The sequence below is a fragment of the Aotus nancymaae genome, unplaced genomic scaffold, assembly GCF_030222135.1.
Source record: "Aotus nancymaae isolate 86718 unplaced genomic scaffold, 86718_ANA_hifiasm-v0.15.2.pri h1tg000016l, whole genome shotgun sequence".
Classification (NCBI taxonomy): Eukaryota; Metazoa; Chordata; class Mammalia; order Primates; family Aotidae; genus Aotus; species Aotus nancymaae.
This window is the reverse complement of record NW_026988428.1, coordinates 13,011,181-13,034,763: the sequence shown is the minus strand read 5'-3', so window position 1 is coordinate 13,034,763 and position 23,583 is coordinate 13,011,181. Positions and strand designations below refer to the sequence as shown.

The window sequence follows — 23,583 nt, the reverse complement described above, 5'->3', positions numbered from 1 at the left end:
GCCTACATCAGACTGAATAAGCAAAAGCTGGAAACAATCCCCTTGAAAAATGGAAGACAAGTGTACCCTCTCTTACTGCTCCTACTCAACATACTATTGAAAGTCCTGGCCAGAGGAACCAGGCAAGAGAAAAAAATAAAAGGCATCTAAATAGGAATCCAGGAAGTCAAATTACCCTTGCTTGCAGATGACATAACTCTCCATCTAGAAAACCTCATAGTCTCTGCTCAAAAGTTCTTTGATCTGATAAACAACTTCAGCAAAGTTTCGGGATACAAAATTAACATATAAATATCAGTAGCTTTCCTATACACCAACAATATCCAAGCCAAGAGTCAAATCGAGAATGCAATCCCATTAATAACTACCACAAAAAGAATTATATACCTAGGAATACAGCTAACCAGAGAGGCAAATGATGTCTACAATGAGAATTACAAAACACTGCCTAAAGAAATCAGAAATGATGCAAACAAATGGAAAAACATTCCTTGCTCATAGATAGGAAGAATGAACATCATTAAAATGGCAATGCTACTCAAAGAAATTCACAGATTCAATTCTATTTCTATCAAACTACCAATGACATTCTTCACAGAATTAGAAAAAAGCTATTTTAAAATTGACGTGGAACCTAAAAGGAGCCCAAATTGCCAAGGCAATGTTAAGCAAAAAGAACAAAGAAGGAGGCATCATGTTACCCAACTTCAAACTATACTATATGACTACAGTAACCAAAAAAGCGTGGTACTGGCACACAAAAAAAGACACATAGGCCAATGGAACAGAATAGAGAGTCTAGAAATAATGTCTCACACCTAAAACCATCTGATCTTTGACAAAGGTGACAAAAATAAGAAACGGGGAAAGGACTCTCCATTCAATAAATGATGCTGAGATAACTGGCTTGCCATATGTAGAAAATGGAAACTGAACCCCTACCTTATACCACATACAAAAATCAACTCAAAATGAATTAAAGCCTTCATTGTAAAACCTAAAACTATAAAAACCCCGGAAGATAACCTAGGAAATACCATTCTGGACATAGGACATGACGAAGATGCCAAAAGCCAACTGCAACAACAACAAAAAAACTGACAAAAAGGATTGAATTCAACTAAAGAGCTTTTGCACAGCCAAAGAAACTACCAACAGAGTAAACAGACAACCTACAGAACGAGAGAAAATATTGAACCTGGGAGACAGAGGCTGCAATGAGCCAAGATCATGCCACTGCACTCCAGCCTGGGGTGACAGAGAGAGACTCTGTCTCAAACAAACAACAAACAAAAACCATTCCATCAGAAAAACTTGGTGGCCATAGAAGGAAAGTAGAGTAGTTACAAGCATCAGGGAAACATGATAGTCCCCACTTCTTCAGCAAGGTTCTTACCATTCACTGCTTTACACTGTGGTGTCTTCTGAATCCATTTTCCAGAACCTACTTTAAGGTTCATCGCATAGTAGAGTCTCAGTACAATTTAGTTAGACTGAATTGAGCCACGGCTTTCGTAGCAATGGCATTGCATTTTCTCCACAATTGAGGAGTTAGAAAGAACCATCACACATGCCTGTTCTGCTAGAAGCAGAAGTGTGTAACCCAGGTCATGTCCTTGCTCTCTCCACCTATGAGACAGCTTTCTGCACATTCACCGAGACCACCAGTGAAGGCATGATCTCTAAGCTTGGCTTCAGTTGTGTGATACTTTGCTGAGACACAGCCTCCTTCTGTTTAGTAAGGTCAGTAGCTGTCTTACTTTCCATATGAATAATATCTATTTTAGATACACATAGAGAAAGTTTAACTTGCTCTTTGTTCACATCATCTTGTTAGTTACTTAATGGTTCATTCTAAGCTTTCTCTCATCTCATGAGTCCTGATAAAATCATTCCAAATTATCCATTGACCATCAAATTGCATTGCTCATCTTGTCATACTGTATTTAATGTGTCATTCTACGCTGCCACTCCAAAACCAGATTAGACTATGGTATGTCCATGTTTTCAAAAAATGTACTCACTGCTACTTGGTGACAAAAATAATCCATTGATATTTCGAGGTTTGCTGTGATAAAACATACAACTGATCCTCAGACAACCGAAAGGTTGGGTTTCCCAGAAGCATGGAATGCAGTTTGGCTAAATAAAAGGAGATGGGGGGAAATGGAGTGATTAGATGCCATATTCACAACAAATACAATGTGCTACAATACAGCACAATGAGACAAAAACAATTACAGTTCACTGATTTAGGATCATGTGTGTTTTCCAGCGTTTCTAAGCCCTGCTATTCAAAAGATGCAATGGGTATTTCTAAAACATTTTCCTCCATTAAGTTGAAAAAAATCGCAAAATGCCTAAAATCAAATAGTAGAAGGAAGAAAGATTTCTTCCCTATTGTTTTGTAAAAGTATAATCCAGCGTTATTGAAGGGAAATGCTTTAACAAAAACGATGATGCTAAGTAATTATACCTGCATTTCCATGTGTCTAAACCTGCAGAGTGGAACAAAACATTTCCTCTGTCTCCATAATGAGCACACGGTGTCACTGCCAAGGGCCTCTTCACAGTGTCGAAATCGGCACTGGGAACCCTAAAAGAAAAAGTAAACAGTGTAGAAAACTCAATTTGTTGACATTAGAGTTCAACAACAATAGGCTGCTAATCAGTAAAAGAAAATATGAGTAGATTAAATTAGAATCACGAAGATATACTCTATCAATATTAGACCGTAAGTCTAAATTTCAGCAAATTAGTCTAACTTTAGTGAGAAAGCAGCAAGATAATCTAACGATTAAACAGTATAACATGCCGCAAATGACCGATAAAATGCTACGTTTTGTTATCCGTTAATCCATATGGTCCACTAGGAATAGAGGTGCAAGACTCCAGTGGCACTTTGACCACAATCCAATGACAGAACGACTTAATTTCTCTTTCTGAAGAAAGCCAGATGAAATTTTTAAGAATTTCTAGCTATATTCTAATTGTGAAAACGATTTCTATGAATCAATCCTTTTATTAGATAACCTGTTTTCTCAGTCTATGGAGATACTGTTAGGTTTTTATGGAGCTTAAAAGGTATGTTATTGTGGAATTTTAATTATGATGTTTTGATATACTATATTAAATACATGTGCTTTGTGCCTTTGGCTTAGAAAGATAAACAATTGCCTATACTCACTGACTTCTTTATATGCCAACAAAAGTAGATGTGGTTTGTTTCAATAGGCTGGTATTCTTAAAACTTCTGCGTTCTTTTACACATAAACACACACTTGGTAAAACTATAAGCCCCTGTTGTGTGGGCAGAGAGGATAACATTCTTCCCTCTTTTGACACATGTTCCATGGTTGTTAGTTATCTTTTATCTCTCTCCTACTTCTATCTTCATTCTCTTCCCCTTGTTAAAGTAGATCCATGTACTCTCATAGCATGGGTTAGTGGGCAGGGGCTATCAAGTCAATAAACTAGTATTTGAACCTCTGGCTCCACTACTTGCCCATTGTCACAAACTTAATACTTAACTCATACTCTCTGTGCTTTAGTTTCCTCATATGTAAACAGGACATAAAAAATACTTTCCTCACAAGTTAGCTATAAAAATGACATGAGATAAGGTGTTGTGAGCTATTATTATTTTTATTTATTCATTTAATTATTTACTGATAACTTATCACTCATTAGTCACTGTGCTAAATACTTGGGGATACAGCAATAAAACAGACAAGACACTCTGCCCACCTGGACATGGATTCTGTTGTTACTCTTTATCACCCTAGCATTTAATCTAACAGGTAATAGAAGTGAATCTAATTCCTGTAGTCAGAGAGGCTGACTCTATTCAGGTTTCCTAACAGAGAGGAAACACTTAAAACCAGACATGTCATCTTTTTTCACTGGATTCTTTCTGGCATGAGCACAAAGCTTCAAATACTGAGTTTTTACCTTTATCTGGTTTTATTAAGATCCATTCATCCTCATTCTTTGGGGGAATTACCAGTTTTTCCCATTTAACTTTATAAACTTTAATTTGTATGTGGCCAATTGGCTTACATTAATTTTCTTTTCTATTTTTATGATATTTAAACACTTGTTGTTACTTAGACTTTTGACAAATGAAAACTTAGTAATTGGGTTAAAAAAAATTCAAATAAGGAAACAGATTTATTACACTAACTTTGACAGCTACCTGAATTCAACTATTTGAATTTATAATGACTGGAATCATATTAACTAAAACAAAATCTTACATCATATAATATTTCAATATTAGGAATTTAATGTCTCGAGGTGCCATCATATAGGCAAAAGTGCCACATGAATATTCAAAAGCTATAGGCATGTAACTGACATATATAAGAGTAGTTTCAAGCAAATAATAGTTTTAAATTATTTCAGATTTCTTCAGATAAATTCAGGATGTCAAAAATACATGATAGGCTTTTTTACTCCATATTTTAAGTATATAAGATATCTTCCAAGAAAATAGTAAATTTTGGTTCAGCAATGCAAGTTACTGCCATATCTTCCTTCATTCTACTAAAAAGATTAAGCATGTGAAGTACTGTAAATAGTCCAATATTTACCTTTAGGCACGTGGAATTATAAAAGAAATAGCAGTCATTTCCAAATACTGCCATTTTCAACTCTCTTGCTGCTAATCCAATGTATTTTGAAAAATATATATGTATAAGAATTGCAGAAATGCAAATATAAGAACTATCAGTGTGTAAGAGAGAAAAAGAATATCTTTTTCACAGTCTTTCAGGCTATCAGTAGTATTCCTTTAAAACTGACCTCCTGTTGACAGTATATTACACAACAGATAACTCTTAAAGAAATTTCAGTTAGAGGATACCCTCTCTAGCTTCGCAGACCACTTTTTGTTGAAAGTGGTTGCTAGGAAGCACACAAACTGAAACTTTCAGAATTTTCCTCACTGTTACCTCATCCAATGTTTGCTCATCATAAATGACCTCACATGTAACTGTAGGCTAGTTTACCTGAGAGAACACTGTATTTCCCTTACTCATTAACTAAAGAGGACTAGCAAAAATAAAATAGCATATTTTAATCTTTAAATGTTCTGATTTAATATGGACTCTAAACTAGTTGATACTTTTATAATAGAAAGTAGTAAGTATTTCACAACTAAACAACTTATAGAAGGTTTGAAAATAACACTAAATAGGTAAATGAGCTATCCATATTCTAAGACAACAAAAACAATTATTTAAATATGTATCTCTGCTATCCATTGATTTGGGAAAAATCATATTCAGATTATGATATATTAATAGGTACTTGAAAATAAATTAGGCTACATAGTCATCTTGTAGCTATATTCCATTTATTTGTTCATCCATCATAAAAAGAGTAATCTCTTCTTCCTATAGCAGAAAGGTTTCAGAGTGCTTGAAGGTTTTGAGAATCTGTTGAAAATAAGTGAAGTACGATTCCCAGAGGGAAACATTTCAATCAGCAGTTATTGATATCTTCCTCTTAGTGTCTTTCATCAACAAATTAAAACCTAGCAGAAATTAATTTAAAAATCATCAATGTATTAGTCCATTTTAATGCTGCTGATAAAAACATACCCAAGACTGAGAGAAAAAAGAGGTTTAAATGAACTTACAGTTCCACATGGCTGGAGAGGCCTCAGAATCATGGCAGGAGGTGAAAGGCACTTCTTACACAGTGGTGGCAACAGAAGACGAGGAAAAAGCAAAAGTGGAAACCCCCAATAAACTCATCAGATCTCATGAGACTTATTCACGATCACAAAAATGGCATGGGAAAGACCTGTCCCCATGATTCAATTACCTCCCCCTGGCTCCGTCCCACAACACATGGGAATTTTAGGAGATACAATTCAAGTTGAGATTTGGGTAGTGGCACAGCCAACTATATCATTCTGCCACTGGCCCCTCCACATCTCATGTCTTCACATTTCAAAACCAATCATGCCTTCCCAGTAGTTCCAAAAGTCTTAAACTCATTTCAGCATTAATCCAGAAGTCCACAGTCCAAAGTCTCATCTGAGACAAGGCAAATCCCTTCCACCTGAGCCTATAAAATCCAAAGCAAGCTAGAAACAATACGGGTACAGGTATTGGGTAAATGCAGCCACTCCAAGTGGGAGAAATTGGCCAAAACATAGGGGTTACAGGCCCCATGCATGTCCGAAATCCAGCAGGGCGGTCAAATTTTAAAGCTCAGAAATGATCTCCTTTGACTTCAGGTTTCATATCCAGGCCATGTGGATGGAAAAGATGGGTTCCCATGGTCTTGGGCAGCTCCGCCTCTGTGGCTTTACAGGGTACAGCCTTCCTCCTGGCTTTCACAGGCTGGCATTGAAAGTCTGCAGCTTTTCCAGGTGTATGTTGCAAGCTGTCAGTGGATCTACCATTCTGGAGATTGGAGGATGGTGGCCCTCTTCTCACAGCTCCACTAGGCAGTGCCCCAGGAGGGACTCTGTGTGGGGGCTTTAACTCCACATTTCCCTTCTGCACTGCCCTAGTGGAGGTTCTCCATGAGGGCCTCGTCCCTGCAGCAAACTTTTGCCTGGGCATCCAGGTGTTTCCATACATCTGAAATCTAGCTGGAGGTTCCCAGACTCAATTCTTGCCTTCTGTGGTCCTACAGGCTCAATACCACTTGGAAGCTGGCAAGGCTTGGGGTTCCACCCTCTGAAGTCACAGCGCGAGCTCTACGTTGGTCCCTTTCAGCCATGGCTAGAGCTGCTGGGTCACAGGGCACCAAGTCCCTAGGCTACACACAGCATGGGGACCCTGGGTCCAGCCCACGAAACCACTCTTTCCTCCTGGGCCTCTGGGCCTGTGATGGGATGGTCTGCCTTGAAGGTCTCTGACATACCCTGGAGACATTTTCCCCATGGTGTTGGGGATTAACATTAGGCTCCTGGCTACTTATGCAAATTTCTGTAGCTGGCTTAAATTTCTCCTCAAAAAACTTTTCTTTTTTTTTTCCTTCTCCTCAAATTTTTTCTTCTACTTCAATTCTACTCTTTCCTGTTGTAAATGTCTTTCTAGTCTTAAAAAAAAAAAAAAAAAAAACTATTACAGCCAGGCTTGGTGGCTTATACCTGTAATCTCAGCACTTTGGGAGGCCGAGGCAGGTGGCTCACAAGGTCAGGAGTTCAAGAATAGCCTGACCAACATAGTGAAACCCTGTCTCTACTAAAAAAAATACAAAAAATAATTGGGCTTGGTGGCATGCACCTGTAATCTCAGCTACTCAGGAGGCTGAGGCAGGAAAATCGCTTGAACCTGGGAGGCAGAGGTTGCAGTGAGCAGAGATCACACCACTGCACTCCAGCCTGGAGACAGAGAAAGACTGTCTCAAAAAAAAAAAAAAAAAAAAAAGCTATTACTACCCTGTGAGGATGATTCCTCCTTTCCTCCTTGTAATGAAGAGTGATGGGAAATTTGTCTCCATGGCTGGGAGTAGGCCTGAAAATTCTGTAAGTATTTTGTGTTGGCCAAAGCAGGCTCACTCTGAGTGTCTTTCATCTTTGGTGCATGCTAGAGCACTAACATATCAGTCAGAGAAGAAAGACTTTCTTCGATTTTGTAATCCTGTGACACCACTTTTAGTACAGTGGCTGGTAGCAACTCCTTGGTAACTCTTCAGAATTATGAGAATTGGGCAAAGTTGATGGCTGCTACCCATCAGAGCATGAGTCCAGTTTATGACCGTGAATTGATCTTGTGACTCTCCCCTGATGTGGACTTGTGTTTCTGCCAGAAGCTTTGCTCCAGCTACTGAGGAAGCCAAAGTTTTGGAAATAGAAAGTGCTTGCTAAGAGATGACTAGATTTGCTCCTACTATACAAATAGTAAGTGTAGTGTGGTTTTAGGAGATGAGTATTTCCCAGAAATGACAGAATGTTGGACCTAAAAGGTTCTGTGGCAGTTTGGGAGGTGACAGTTAATAGCTGTGAAAGTTGTTGTCTCTTCGAAACTCATGAAACGAGCCGCTTTTCTGAATGCCTCTGAAGGAACAAAGAAGTCACTGGCACTTGACTGCAAAATGCTAAAAAGTTTCTGGTTCCAACATTATACAGCCAGCATCAGGTGTTTTCTTTTTTCGTAAATCTGGGATGTGATGTGGGAGAGGTTTTTGTGTTTTCCTATGAGAAAAAAGAAAGCAGAAAAGAAAGTAAACATTTTGAAATGGCAAATCTATTCCATCCTCCCTCCCCTCTGAATCCAGCAATCAAAAAATTGTGAATTTTTACATTTTAATTTTTTCATTGTCAGTATTCAGCATAACTGTGAACTTTTTAAAGGAGCTGTTTTATTTGTTGGGAACCCCCTTACTGTTTAGATACTGCTAAGTGAGATATCATTGCTTAATTTTTCCAAGGGCTAAGTCAGTAATATGCTGGACAGTTGAATACATGCAGGTAAGACAAAGAAATGAGACCTGGGCCTAGTCCAAGCCCAAAAAGGATGGAAGTAAAATCAGAATTCCCCTACAACTTCAGACTAGGAACCACTAAATGCAGTGAGATGGAAAGGCTACTATTCCTAAATATTTAGTATTTATTTGATTTAGTCATTGTCCATCTTATCAGTTACCCTCAAAATATTCTTTTGAGCAGTAAGTTAAAGCTGTTTTTAGCTCGCAGTTGATTGACTACCAGTACTCAAGCCATTTCAGCTGTTGGACCTCACCTTTAATTAAAATAAAAAAGATTCCTATGAAAAACTTGAGAATGAAATCCTGGTTGTAGTTATTCCTGTACTTCTGCATTAGTCTAAGACTGAAACTTTGCGTTCACTCTGGAAAGAACATCAGAACCATTTCGACCATGTTATGCTGCACAATAAGGCGTAGTTCAAACGGTAACTTTTTTTGATCCCAGGTATTTTTATTATAGCGTTTTCTGACAGTCTACTGGAAAAGCAGTTTTCATCCTGCTTGGGGATCTGGGGATGTCTAAATATTTCTAAACTTCTAGAGTGCTTCCCGCATGAACTAAAGATAACAGGTAAGTAGGTTTCATTGGAACTGCATTAAATCGACATCTGAAATGTTCACTGCTTATTATTTGATCTTTTTTTTTTCTTTTTTTCTTTTTTTTTTTATTGCATTTTAGGTTTTGGGGTACATGTGAAAAACATGCAAGGTTGTTGCATAGGTACATATGTGACAGTGTGATTTGCTGCCTTCCTCCCCTTCACCTATATCTGGCATTTCTCCCCATGCTATCCCTCCCCAACTCCCCACCCCCCTCTATCCCCCCTCTCCCCCCCAACAGACCCCAGTGTATAGTGCTCCCCTCCCTGTGTCCATGTGTTCTCATTGTTCAACACCCACCTATGAGTGAGAACATGTGGTGTTTGATTTTCTGTTCTTGTGTCAGTTTGCTGAGAATGATGGTTTCCAGGTTCATCCATGTCCCTACATTTAACTTCCAAATAAATCATCGGTTGAAACCGAGGTGGGGGACGCACGTGGGAACGCACCAGGAACGCATCAGCTTCTGCACTACAACTCCCAGAAGGCGCCGCGGCCAGGAAGCCGCTTCTGGATGGGCCTTCCCGCCCCTAGCTGGGGCTTGGCATAGTGGGGGCGCCGCGGCGGTGGCCGGGCGCCGAGTGTGGGTGGCCTGAGCGCCGCGGGTGACACCTACAGGGCTTCTCCCCGCCTGGACAGGACGCCGTTCCAAAGCGCGCCCTCCACTCGCACTGCTTGTTGGGCTCATCATGAAGCGCCTGGGCTCCGTGCAGCGGAAAATGCCGTGTGTGTTTGCGACGGAGGTGAAAGAGGAGCCTTCCGCCAAAAGGGAGCATCAGGTAAGCGGCAGCGCCGGGTAGGCTGGGCGGCCCGCGTGGGCTTCTCCCAGCGGCGCTGGCTCAGTGCGAACCCGGCGACGGCGGCTGGACGCGTTAGAACTGCCCTGCAGGCCAGGAGCCTCTGTAGGTTTCGTTGGGGAGGTCTGGGTTGGAAGTCTTATACGCCCTGAGTACAAGTCCAGGTTCTTGTACTTTTGTTAGTTGTAAGGCAGGGCATTTGCGAGAGAATTTTCCTGATCAGGAGATTCAAACTTGCCCTCGCAGGGAAATGGAAAAACCACAGGTCAGCACCTGTGGGTTTCAGGTCAGCACCTTTTGGGGAAACCTAATCAGATAATTGCCACAGTCCAAGCTTTACTACTTTTCAAAAGTGCAGTGAGAAAGGGGGGATATTATAAGACTTGCTTTACCTGTTACGTCGGAACCATTGGCGGTGTTGACAGTAGCCTAATTAGGTCACTGAAGATCAGACCTCATGTTACCAGTAATTACTTAATTTATTCTCTCAAGGTTTTCTCTTGTAGCAACGTGTTTTCTATATAATGTGCCCTCGGTAAATGCTAGTGAGTGAATAACAAGTAACCTATATTAAGGCAATTCTTTCATATTGTACTATAAAACGTTGTAGTCTTTGATCAGTAGAATCCCCAGTCATTAGTTGGGTGCTTCCCAACTTTGTTGATTACATACAAAATCCATGTGTCCATTGGAAATCCACCTCACTTGAGTTTCATCACTGCCACTGGCCTTCTCATCTTCTAGACTAAAATGTGTTTAAGGCAGATTGTCCTGTTATCTTTAGTCCCAGCCTGTAGGACCTGACACGTGGTAGGCACTGGATAAATATTTGTTGAATTAAATAATGAACCCTGGAATCATTTCAGGCCAATTTTCCCTTCACCTTGATGCTTTTTACCTTATAGCATCTGATCTTTTCATTCTTTCTACTGCTGTCACTGCTGTTATAGTTAATATTTCATATCCTGCCCATTGCACTACCTAATTGGTCTTACTTGCCAGTCTGATCATCACCATGTTCTTTCCTTGTCTAAATACCACAGTTATTACTCAGTGTTTGTAGCAGCAATCAGCCTTTTTTTTTTAGCTGTAATAAATAATGTAATCCATATAAAACATTATCATCTGTGTTAGTATTTCACTCTACTGTGATTTCCAACTTTGTATGTTAGAGGGGAGTAGTTTGTAAAAATATTCTCCACCAGGGAAAAGAAGCAGCCCCTTCTCTTACCTTTCTGCAATTAAAACAGCTTACAGTATTGTTTATAGCATAGCATCCACATTCTTAATTATAATTCAGGGCCTCCCACTAATGAGGCTCAGTCTATCCTCCATCCTTCTTAAAGTGAATTCTCTGTTTTAGCCATCTGTTTCATCCAGTGAACATATCAACCACAATCCTGTCTCAGATTTTTGCTCAGACTGTTCACTCTGGGTCACCTCTAGAATGTTTTTAATTTTTCAAGTCAGTTCTTCTCCATAAAATCTTAAATCAACTTAGTCATCTCAGTAATTTCTCCTACCCAGAAATTGTAGAGGGACACTCAATTGATATTCACTATTTTAATACATGTACTTTTTCCCCCCAGTAATAGTCTAAAGTCTTGATGACAGGTAGAGAAGGAGAATTTTATGTACCCCTCAGTGTCTCATGTTGTCCTTTGCACATGTGGATAGCAAAGACCAGATAATTGATTTTTATGGAAGGAATGTTTATACTCATCAGGAGCTCCATGGGGCAATCTTTCCCCCAGGATCTTTGATAAATTTAGATACACACACACTGCTATTGGACCAGACCCTGTGGCTCTACTTCCCTGGGTTAAATTGATATCCTTTGATACCAGAGTCATAAGTTAGTGAAAACCGGTTATATTTTTAAAGTACTGAATCCCTACTAGATGGTTATATTTTAAAAGTATTGAATACTTTCAATATACTTTCAGTACTAGAGTACTGAAATATACTTTCAATATACTTTCAGTACTTTGAGTACTTTCAATAGTACTTTCAGTACTAGAAGGGACTAATTTCTTAGTTTACCTGGTTGAAATAGTACCTTAGTCTTAAGCACACACACAGCAGTATGTTTATATAGTACAGTGTTGTTTCACTTTGTAAGATGTTGTTACTTCAGATATAACTGTAGAAATTGCCTAAGTCTTCTTCAGCAATGAAAATGAATTATAGATAAAAAGTTGGTAGGAACCCAAGAAACTGTCTTTTTCTCATCCTTGGTGCCTTTTTTTCTTCCTGACAGTAGAAAAATCATAAATATGTCAACAGCTCACTACTGGTAAAGCTGAAAGGGACAAGAAGAGGGTACCCTCAAAGCAAACACATTCAAAGGAAAAACAAAAGACAGGTGATTCTTGGTAGTTTTAAAAGTGAAAATTGTTAGGGGGAAAACATGAAAAAAAGAAAATCAGCTTCAGATCTTGAGTACTCATTGTGCAAAGACTTAGAACTAAAATGGTACTGAAGTATATGGTGTAACATCGCTAATATGGTCTAGTGGGCCAGCTTGCGCTATCTGTGGGGCTGTATTTACTGGAGTACCGATGTGAGGTCTTGCCTAAGAGGTGATGCCAGCAGGTCTTACTTCTTTTTTATATTCTAACTGCATAGTCTAGGACAAGGCTGTTCACAAACTAGATGCTCAAACTTTGTTGAATGAGTTACCACAAAGATTTTTAGATCAATGTAGACTTCTGAATACAACTTTCAAAGTAAACAATTCATCAGACTACATGAGGAAGTCAGGTAACTGTAAGAAAACTACTGTCAAAGTGAAGCCTAACTCAAGAGTCAAGAGATTTGTTTTATAGAGGAGATTTTTCTTTTGCCATCTTGAACATTTTTTAAGTAAGTAAATAAACCATAGCTGATACAGCTCAGAAATTTAAGTTTGTAGAACTGTCATGTCTCATATAAATCACTATTAATGGTAGGAAACCATCGGGGTTAACTTTCCTTTCAAGCAGATAATATATTTTCTAAGACTATTTGTTGAATGTTATGATGATACATTTGAAGATTTTTAGGATATAAAACTGAATCAAGGATCAAATTGTTCTGAAAATTAAGAAGCTTTTAAACTGTGTGATCTGTAATGTTTAGACAGCGATGCAAGTTCTGTAACAATCGAGGTATACTAATGATAATTGCTTTATGAAAAGGATGAAAATCATAGTTTAGACAACTTATGCTTATAATAGCAGTTGTTTATCACGAAGTTGAGGAGGAAAAACATCTGAAGTTGAAGAGGAAAAAAGGAAATCCAGAAATTCATTTTACTTTGGCTCTTAAAGAAACTTCTGGGTAGCAAATAGAAACTGATGTCAGTTAATATTGAGAAAAATGCACTGAAAAAGAGAAAAGAAGTATGCCAAAAGGTTCTTGTGATACGTCTGAATGGTGATGAAGTGGGTGATTCATCTATGCCTTTCTACATTTCATTTTCAGATTTTCTATAATGAGCATGTATTAGCTTTGCAAGAAAAAATGGTTAAAAAAAAAAAGGCAAAAACAAAGTATGAACTATCTTCCATCTATTTTGCCTGCTCCCTGAGAATTTGCCCTGAGACAGGAGTATATTACCACATCCTTGCTGAGACTCCTTATGAATCAAGTCTTAATTGAAAAACAAGTTTTGTAGATCACAAAAATGTTTGTGCTTATAAAAAAGGGGGAAGTCTCATGTATTGAAGAGTAGATTGATTCTTGGGAAAACTGAAAATTATGATTGAAAGACACTGGTATTGTATACCAGGAGCACCTATGGAGTTAACGTTGATTAAACAACGTTTAATCTAGTTTTACCTTCACTCAGATCTAGACACAGTGGCTGCCTTAAATTCTTCAGACACATCAAAAAACCTCCTGAGTTGGGACCTTTTGTTTTCCTCAGATATTTACATAGTATTCCCTTGCTTCAAGTTTGCCCAAGGTTGCCTCCTCAAAGAAAGCTTCCCTTTCCACCATATCCAAAATAGCACCTCATCCCCCTTTCCTTTACCCATTTGTTTTTCTCTTTAGCACTTGTTTGTCATAGCTAACATATCATGCACTGTGCTGCTTTTGTCTCCCTCATTAAAATACAAGTTTCACCAAAGACAGGTACTTTTTTGTTCACCTCTGTATTTCCAGTGTTGAAGACAATGCTTAATCCATAGTAGGCATTTAGTAAATAATTGTCAGGTATATGATTAAATATACTGAATGCCTGTGCTAGGGTTGCAGTGCTGCAAAGAACAAAGGTGCATAAAGAAACGGAAATAATTACAGAATTATGTAGAAAATCAGATGTTGCTGTGGTAGCATAGAAGGGAGGGAACAATTCAGAACTTCACAGAAGAAATATTTTTAAATCATTCTGAAGGATGAACAGCAGACCATCACTTAAAACTAATGAAATTAAGAATATTTCAGGTGAGCATGTGTGCAAAAACATAGAGGCTGTCTATCCTAAACCGGTTTTCTCTCTTTCTTTTTTTAAGCCATTTAAAGTTTTGGCAACTGAAACTGTAAGTCACAAGGCATTAGATGCAGATATATACAGTGCAATTCCAACAGAAAAAGTGGATGGAACATGTTGTTATGTTACTACCTATAAAGGTAAAATAAAACTATAATATTTACTGTAAATGTTACTTATTTTTCTTAATCACTTTATAGACTATATGATATGAGGCATTTGCTCTTCATAAACCCTTGGAAACCCAAGTATAGTAGCCAAACAAAAAGGTCACAATTGTTACAGTTTACCTAAATTATTATTGTACTTTCTTCTTGGGGAAAAAACGGTAAACTAAAACATTTACCTAATACCCATTAAGGGCACAGGCAGTATGGTACTTGATATATCTCCAGTTTGTACAAGTAGCCTCTCCATTTCACAGATAAGAAAAATGAGGCCAGGTTACAGGCATGGTGACTCAGGCCTGTAATCCCAGCCCTTTGGGAGGCCAAGGTGGGTGGGTCATCTGAGGTCAGGAGTTTCAGACCAGCCTAGCCAATATGGCGAAACCCGGCCTCTACTGAAAATACAAAAATAAGCTGGGCATGGTGGTGCATGCCTGTAATCCCAGCTACAAGGGAGGCTGAGGCAGGAGAATTGCTTGAACCCAGGAGGCAGAGGCTATAGTGACCCAAGATCGCGCCATTGCACTCTAGCCTAGAGGACAAGAGGGAGACTCTATTTCAAAAAAAGAAAAGAAAAATGAGGCTCAGTGAACTTAAATAATTTATCCAAGACCGTATAGTGACTGAATGACTGAACTGTCAGTGGAACCTATGTTTGTGGGACCCTTAAGCTTGTTCTTCCTGCATTGATTCCAGTGGCTTTATTACTTTTGTCAGCGTCTCTAATTAGTTTCATTTTAATGTATTTTAACAGAAATGCAAATAGAAATTTTCAGTCATTTTAAGAAGAAATGTATGGAAAAGAGATTTTTTTGTGATTATTTTTGGATGGTGAGATTACCTTTCACTTCCAGAAAAAAAACAGCATCTGGACGCAGTCCTTGGGCATTAAATAGGCGTCTGGACACATTCCTTGTATCAGGAAATTCATGAAATGCAGTAAAATAAATCTAACTGTGCTAAAATGTGCATAATATTTGCCATCTTAACCATTTTTAAGTATGCAGTTCAGTGGCATTAAGTATGTTTACATCGTTGTGCTACTATCACCACCCTCCATCTCAAGAACTGTTTTCGTCTTATAAAACTGAAATGCTACCCATGAAACAACAACTCCTTATTCTCCTACCACGCCCCTTGTAACCGGCATTCTACTTTCTGTCTCTATGAATTTGACTACTCTAGGTACTTCATATAGGTAGAATCATACAGTGTTTATTTTTTGTGACTGGCTTATTTCACTTAGCATAATGTCCTTAAGGTTCATTCATGTTGGTAGCATGTATCAGAATTTCACTCCTTTTTAAAGGAATGGAATTAATATTCCATTGCGTGTATCTAGCGCATTTTGTTTATCCAGTCAACCATTGGTGGACAGTTGGGTTGCTTTCATCTTTTGACTATTGCGAATAATGCCACTGTAAACAGATGTGAACAGATATCTGAGGCTCTGCTCCCAGTTCTTGTGGGTATATATATCCAGAAGTGGAATTACTGGATCATATGGAAATTCTAAATTAATTTTTTGAGGAGCAACCATACTGTTTTGCATAGTGGTCGCAACTATTTACATTTCTACCAACGGTGCACAAAGGTTCCAGTTTTTCAGTTTCCTCACCAGCACTTATTTTCTGCCTTTCTCTGTTTGGGTTGTTTTTGTTTTTGGGTAGTAACCATACTAATGGATGTAAATGAATTGCATTTTTTATGTTTACTGGTAAAAAAGAAACAAAAGGTCCACTGAACCAGAAATGATAATATAATACAGTTTTAATCTGGTTCTTCATATTATTTATCTGGATAGCTAATAAGTAGTACAGAATATCAGGACCAACGTATAGCAGTTTCTTTATAAACCCTGGATTTGTACATTTGAGAAAACTGTAAAAGATTTTTCAGAAATTGATGTCTATTAAGAAACTATAGTGTGTATCACTATGCATGATGATGGCAATTACTGGGTTAGAATTTAACTGCTAAAGTAAGTCACAGAATGCAAAGTGACAATGCTTACAAATCCACATTTATTACTGCTAAAGGATACACAATATACCAGTGGTATTAAAAGTAAAGATGTGTATTATAGCCAAGGACTGTCTCACAGCAAGGAGTATGGCGAGGCCAGGTAAAAGCTACTATACTTCAAAGCTGCTTTGAAGCCTTGGCAGGACACATTTTCTCAGATCAGGAACCACTTATGTGTTCAGACAAACACCTTGGAACCAGGGAATGCAAAATGGAGTTACAGCTGGGGATTTTTATATATTTGCTGGTCATGTAGGTAGGCATCTTGCTGCTAAGTAACCAGCTTCAGCAGCAGAGCCTATCAGGGGTCTCAGACCAGGTGCAAGCTATGAGTGTCACTCTTAACAATAAAGAACACTAGCACAGTGCCCTGCAACTCCTCAGATCCGTGAGTACAAATCAACATTATTAGTATTTTCATACCTTGATGAGGGGTCAGTGCAATGCAAAACAGCTCAGCCTGATTCCAGCTGTGTCAGAATTAACCTTTAAAGCACAGTGTAATGTTTGGGGGGTGGTGGTGAATACAGTTATCTGGTTATGTTTCCATTTTGTAGAGGTAGCTTCCGTTGTCCATAAATGCTGCTTACTCATAAAATATGAATATGCAATGCCCTTATAAAAAATATCATATATTTACTTTTTGTCTCCTGTCCTCATTCTTTAACCAGAGAAGTAATTCTTCTCATAGCATCAAGTACCGCTAGGTGGTATATATTCTTATATTGCATATTTCCCTTTAGCTTCTTTGAGAAATTAGCCTCCTGTTTATTGAAAAATTCTATTCTGAAATGTCTTTCAAGATAAGTTTTGTTTACTTCATTCTTTTGCTTTTGTTATTACTTTTTTAGATCAGCCATACCTTTGGGCTCGACTAGATAGAAAACCAAACAAACAAGCTGAAAAAAGATTCAAAAATTTTCTACATTCAAAAGGAAACCCAAAAGGTTAGTTTTTAACTTTTCATGTTTAAATAGCTGAAATCCATGGCGTATTTATTGATATGGTATTTCTGTACATTATATCTTTCTGTATAATTTAAGCAATTTAGAATACTTTTATATATAAAAAGGATATTATTGAAAAATATTGTAAAATATTTTCCTAATATTTGTCACTGAGTCTATTAAAACATACAAATCACTACATATATATTGAAGTGAATGACACATTTTGTGTAAGAGACAAATATGTAATTTTATAAATCAAGTGTAATTAAAAATCTCAGGAAATTAATATCTTTAATTATTAAAATGCTTTTAAATATCTGTAGTAGATATATACACTCACTGTATACACATTAATGTGTTTATATTTGTATTCATAGTATATTAAAAATTCATGAATCTAATACTTAATGGAATGTTGGTTACTTTAGTTAAACTGTTAAATACTGTATACAAATGGTGTATATGAAATTGAATATTTAAAGTGTTAGTATTCTAACCGTAAGTACGGTCACATTGTGGTGATAATGAATGGAGAATAATTGTATCATCCCTGATAGGAGGTTTTAGTAGCTGTTCCCATTTTGATTCTGTTTAGTATTTTATGTTTTTTAAAGCATCACCACATATAACATTATCTCTTTTTAGAATTTTTTTGGAACGTTGAGGAGGACTTCAAACCAGCTCCAGAGTGCTAGATACCAGCAAAGGAAATAGAACAAATAAATGGAAACCCAGTGCCTGATGAAAACGGACACATTCCTGGTACCATGATGTCTCTTCTAATGCAGTTTTGCGTTTACTAGTAAAATGATCAAAATATCCATTCAATCAGAAATTACAGAATTTAATTATAACCTGGTTCTTCATTAGTATGTATAGCACAGAATTTCTGAATCAAATTTATGTAAAGTCCTATATATCAAAGATGCTTCATATCAAGAACGTCCTCTTAGCTTTAGAATCTTTTCTAAGATGGCCATTTTTTACTAGCTGTAGTCTGTGACAATAAAGCGTCTAATGAGAATAGCCTTGAGGCCAGGTGCAGTGTCTCATATCTGTAATCCTAGCACTTTGGGAGGCTGAGGTGGATGGATTGCTTGAACCTAGGAGTTTAAGACAAACCTGTGCAACATAGTGAAACCCTGTCTCTACAAAAAAATACAAAAAATTAGCTGGGCATGGCAGTGTGCGCCTGTAGTCTCAGCTACTCGGGTGACTAATATGGGAATCAGCTGAGCCCTGGAAGTTGAGGCTGCAGTGAACCATGATCATGCCCCAGCACTCTAGCCTGAGCATTGGACTGTGACCTTGTCTCAAAAAAACAAGAAGAGGGAATAGCTTCCAGGTTCTTGTCAGGTTGGATGAGATGATCTAGTCTGAAATGAGATCTCAAGAAGTGTCTATACCATTAGGGATAACAAATAGTCTATGTGCGTGTGTGCATGCGTGTGTGCGTGCGTGTGTGCGTGCGTGTGTGTAGATCCCAGAGTATCTCAGAGGGAGTTAAAAATAGTTGTCTCACAAGTTGTTTTTCTTGGGATGGGAAAATTTTGCAAAGGTATGCTGAATAGAAAGGTATCCCAAATTAAGGTTATAGGTCCTCAAGTGGCATGTCTTGAGTGCCCATTATGTGCAAAGTCCTCTTAGTTTCTGGTAATACAAAAATGCAGGTCAGAACCCTTGTCCTCAATGATCTTTAATTAGACATCGGGAGAAATCAACCAATAGTAGTATGATTTAAGAACTAACAGGAATGAATGCATCAGGTACCACTGGAGAAAAGAGGAGGAATTGCTCATTCAGCTTGTGTTTAAGAGGGAAGATCAGCTTAGGCAAACTCCCAGGAAGAGGAGAGGGCATGGGGTATTTTGGATATTTTATATAACACTTCATTGCAGCTGGAATGTTCAGGGTATATGACATCATGAAGCGGCTATAAAAGTTGAGGCTGGGCCAGGCGCAGTGGCTCACACCTGTAATCCTGGCACTTTGGGAGGCTGCGGTGGGTGGATCACCTGAGGTCAGGGGTTCGAGACCAGCCTGACCAACATGGAGAGACCCCCATCTCTACTAAAAATACAAAAAAAATTGCCAGGCGTGGTGGTATATGCCTGTAATCCCAGCTACTCGGGAGGCTGAGGCAGGAGAATCGCTTGAATCCAGGAGGGAAAGGTTGCGGTGAGCCAAGATCACGCCATTGCACTCCAGCCTGGGCAACAGGAGCGAAACTCCATCTCAAAAAAAAAAATAAAAAGTTGAGGCTGGAAGTGGGGTGGGCTCAGATCTTAAAGGCCCTTTTATTCTATCTAAAGGAGTTTCAAGTTTATCCTGAACATAATGATTTTTAATCAGTGGTACAGCAAAACTAAATTTAAGTTTTACAAACAGAACTATGACAAAAGTGGGTTGGATTTCACTGGAGGCTAGCAGACCAGCAAAGAAGTTATTACAGTAATCTAGGGTGAATAATGAAGGGAGCCAGTTCTGGCAACAAGAATGAGAAGGGTAATAGCAATAACATTCAATAAACATGGCATCAGTAAATTGTTCAGTATATATTGGAACAGTTTAATGAACTTGGAACACTTACTGCACTATATCCATTGTCCCTGAAGCTTGAGAGAAGGTAGAGAGAAAACTTATTTTATAAAAAATTTTGAGTGCTATGTCTTAGAACAGTGCTCAATTCTTACTAAGGTGAATTTTCTAGTAAGAGAATGCTAGGTGGTGCTCTGTAGTGAATAACAGGTTAATTCTATAGAACAAAAAATGAACCCTTATGATTTTTAAAAACGTAATAAACTGTTAACTTGCCCATTGATTTTTAAAGGAATATATCTTTGTGATAGACACCCAGAAAACATGGGAAATTTACAACAAAAATAGAAATTACCTGTAGTTTCAATCCAAAGAAAAATGATGTAATAAAAAATAACTTTCTTCTTTATATGATAGGTTGGGTACCAGTAGAAAAAAAACAACAAACAGTATTGCTGGCACTCCTCCGTAGTTAATTATGAATTTGAAATTGCCCTGGTACTAAAACATCATCCTGATGATTCTGGACTTTTGGAAATTAGTGCAGTGCCACTATCGGATCTCTTAGAACAAACACTGGAGCTCATAGGAACAAATATCAATGGAAACCCATGTGGTGAGTGAAGGCTTTTTCTTGTTCAGTTACAGTAACTGTCATTTATAGAGAACTTTCTAGGGTCAACTTAAAAAACAAACCCATGCTAAAGAAACGACTAACAAATTTGAGTTAGTTTCCTAGGATTATACCTATTTCTGTTAACTTTACATTCATAGAAAAAACCATTTTATTAGTCCAAAAGGTTGATTTTTATCCTTATTCTTTCCTATAATAATATTACACAACTGTGTATGAAAAGTAATGACTCAGGTGTAACACCCTTGCTTTTTAAAATTCAGGTGAGTTGAGTCAGTTGATGAAAATGCACTTTTCTTTGTTATGATAGCATCAATTTGCATAGCCAGGGGTGTAAAGTAAGTAAAGAATGGCAGTGAATACCACGTCAAGTATCAAAATATATATCATGATGAATTGAGTGCAAGTCCTGAGAGCACTATGGGTGACCTTGCTGACAAGGGGATGGGAAGACAGACCTAAAGACACTAAAGCTGTAATAGGAAAATCCTATGTAGAGATCAAAAGTAGACTTCCAGGTGTAAAGAAGCTAAGATCGTAGTTAGACAAGTTATCAGAGATGCAGTACAGCTCTTTAGCAAACATTGAAGAATAGTTTAATGTGGCCAGTGCCACACTGGTACCAAAGGTTGGTAGACTTTTTCTGCAAAATGCCAGATTAGGTATTTTAAGTTTTATGGGCCACTCTTCTGAAAGGAGGTACAGACTGTACTTACATGAGTGGGTGTGGCCGTGTTCCATGGAAACTATTTACAAAAAAAAAAAGGTCTAGACTTGGCCTGCAGGTCATAGTTTGCTGAACCTTAGTGGAGAGTACAACAAGGTGGAATTTAGACTTACTGGAATAAGGTGCCAGTGCACTTCAGTTGTATTCTTTTTAAGGAAACAACCAGCCTTTCTACCTTTATTCCTAAGTGTCTCAAAAGACTTTTTATTTGGAGAGGTACATTTTCTCATTCTTTCTGAAAGTTCCTTCAAACAAATATGGCTAATGGCAAATTTTTCCACTTAGGGTTAGGGAACAAGAAACATCCATTACATCTTCCTATACCACATGGAGCATTTCAAATAAGAAATCTACCTTCATTGAAGCACAATCATCTCTTGTCCTGGTTTGAAGGTTGCAAAGAGGGTAAAATTGAAGGAATAGTATGGCATTGCAGTGATGGCTGTTTAATAAAGGTAATGACAAAAATAGCTCGGGTGGGGTTATGTCATCTCATATTCCTACAACAAAGTAGAAGTGATACTAAAAATTATCTCTACAAATGGCAGCAATTCTTATTTGCAGTAAAGAAATTTAATTTTCTCATCCCACATACCACCATTTTTTAAGTGGTAAAACAGTGTTTCCCAGTGTGTATTGTGTGAGGCATTGATCCTAACAGGTGTGCTTCAGAATTAAAGTGATACTATGTATCCCTTGCGAGGAAATTCGTGTTGCACAGTAGTGCTCTCTGTGACATCTTGTACTAACCTGATTTAGCTCGGCATCTCCCAGACTTGAATATAGAATGTGTTGAGTAAAGAGTGCCAAGGTAACAGTTGATATATACAGAATGAATTATCTTCTACTTTGTTCCCTTTCTGTCTCCTGGACTTGTCTATTCGACTTCTTACAGGTACCAGAAATTCATAATATTCAAAACTGGACCTAGTTGTAACTCTCTGACTCCACATAATTCACTGAAGTAAATAAAAACTTGGATATTAATTTTAACCCCTCTTTTCATTACTTCATACATCCAGTTATCAGTTCCTAACAGTTCTAATCTATGTACTTCTTCTCAACCAATTAACTGTTAATTTTAATTCAAGCCAAGATTCATGCTTTAGCTGTCGTATCAGTGTCACCCTCCGAAAACAGAATCTTTCAGTTTTAGTCCTGTCTTCTCCATTCTTCACAAATGAATGAGCATATTACTTTCCTGCATAAATCTGTTCAGTTACATTAAGTATTCATGATCTGACTCCTGCTTAACTTCCCAGAACTGCTCTTCATCTCTGCCCCCACAAACACACTGACATTGTGTTTGCTCTAATCATGTTTGCAGTAGCAAAAAAACTCCATCACGTAACATTCCCTTCAATTAGAATGCCTCCTTTCCCACATTTTTCAGGTAGCTAGTCTGTAGTCAGCAACAGACTCTATGATTCTTAAAATTTTTATGAAGCCCCTGATTATGTGCCTGGCATGTTTCCAGGTGCTGGACATACACAGTCAACAAGGTGTCTGCCTTCATGAACTCACATTCTAATGGGTAAGATAGATAGACAATAAACAAATATGTAATATGTCAAGAGAAGAACAGATATGAAAAAAAAAACAGGGTAAGATAAAGTAGAGCCTTACACAGTGCCTGGCAGATAGTAAGCACTTAAATATTTCTAAGTGAATGAAAATAGTATCTGTATGCTAAAGCTAATACCTTTTTTCTCTTTCCAGGTTCATCGCCATCATCTTGGCTTATGCTGGCCAATTCCAGATACTTACATGAATTCAAGACCAGTTATTATCAACATAAACCTGAACAAATGTGACTCTGCCTTTGATATTTTTATTTTTTTACAAATATCTAATTTTTAATAAATAATGATCAACTTTTTATAAAGTTATTAATATGATCAGGGAAACCTTTGGGACTTCTGGTGAAGAAAGAATTCAAGCCTTAGTGACTATTTAGAATAGCCAGTGATCACTAGCTAATTCTCATATCCATGCCTTTTTGTCCTGTTTACAGTCTTAAAAGAGGTAAAACATAGCAAATATTTTTTGAGGGAACTATATCCTTAAGATTCCTGGAAAGAATTTCAAAAGAAACTATAGACACTGTTGCCAATGTGACCCAAAACTTAAGAACATATTAATGGCATATATTTGTTACAATTAAAAAATAAATTTACCATTTAATCCTACTTGTTGAGTCTGAATTTTTTGTTACCT

General features: G+C 37.7%; 1 protein-coding gene and 1 pseudogene across 1 annotated transcript in view; one reads left to right on the top strand and one right to left on the bottom strand.

The window, feature by feature from the left end:
• The window catches only part of LOC135275237 (uncharacterized protein C12orf50 homolog), a 40,704-nt gene extending 36,058 nt beyond the window's left edge, over window positions 1-4,646 (bottom strand). Inside the window, exons 1-3 of the mRNA XM_064376675.1 lie at window positions 4,593-4,646; window positions 2,477-2,596; window positions 2,025-2,142 (exon numbers count right to left, since the gene is read on the bottom strand). Of these exons, the coding sequence (XP_064232745.1) occupies window positions 2,025-2,142; window positions 2,477-2,596; window positions 4,593-4,646 (292 nt within the window). The remainder of the gene's footprint in view (window positions 1-2,024; window positions 2,143-2,476; window positions 2,597-4,592) is intronic.
• A 4,972-nt stretch (window positions 4,647-9,618) lies between these two features.
• Window positions 9,619-23,226, top strand: LOC135275236 (RNA ligase 1-like; annotated as a pseudogene).
• Window positions 23,227-23,583: the final 357 nt, after the last annotated feature.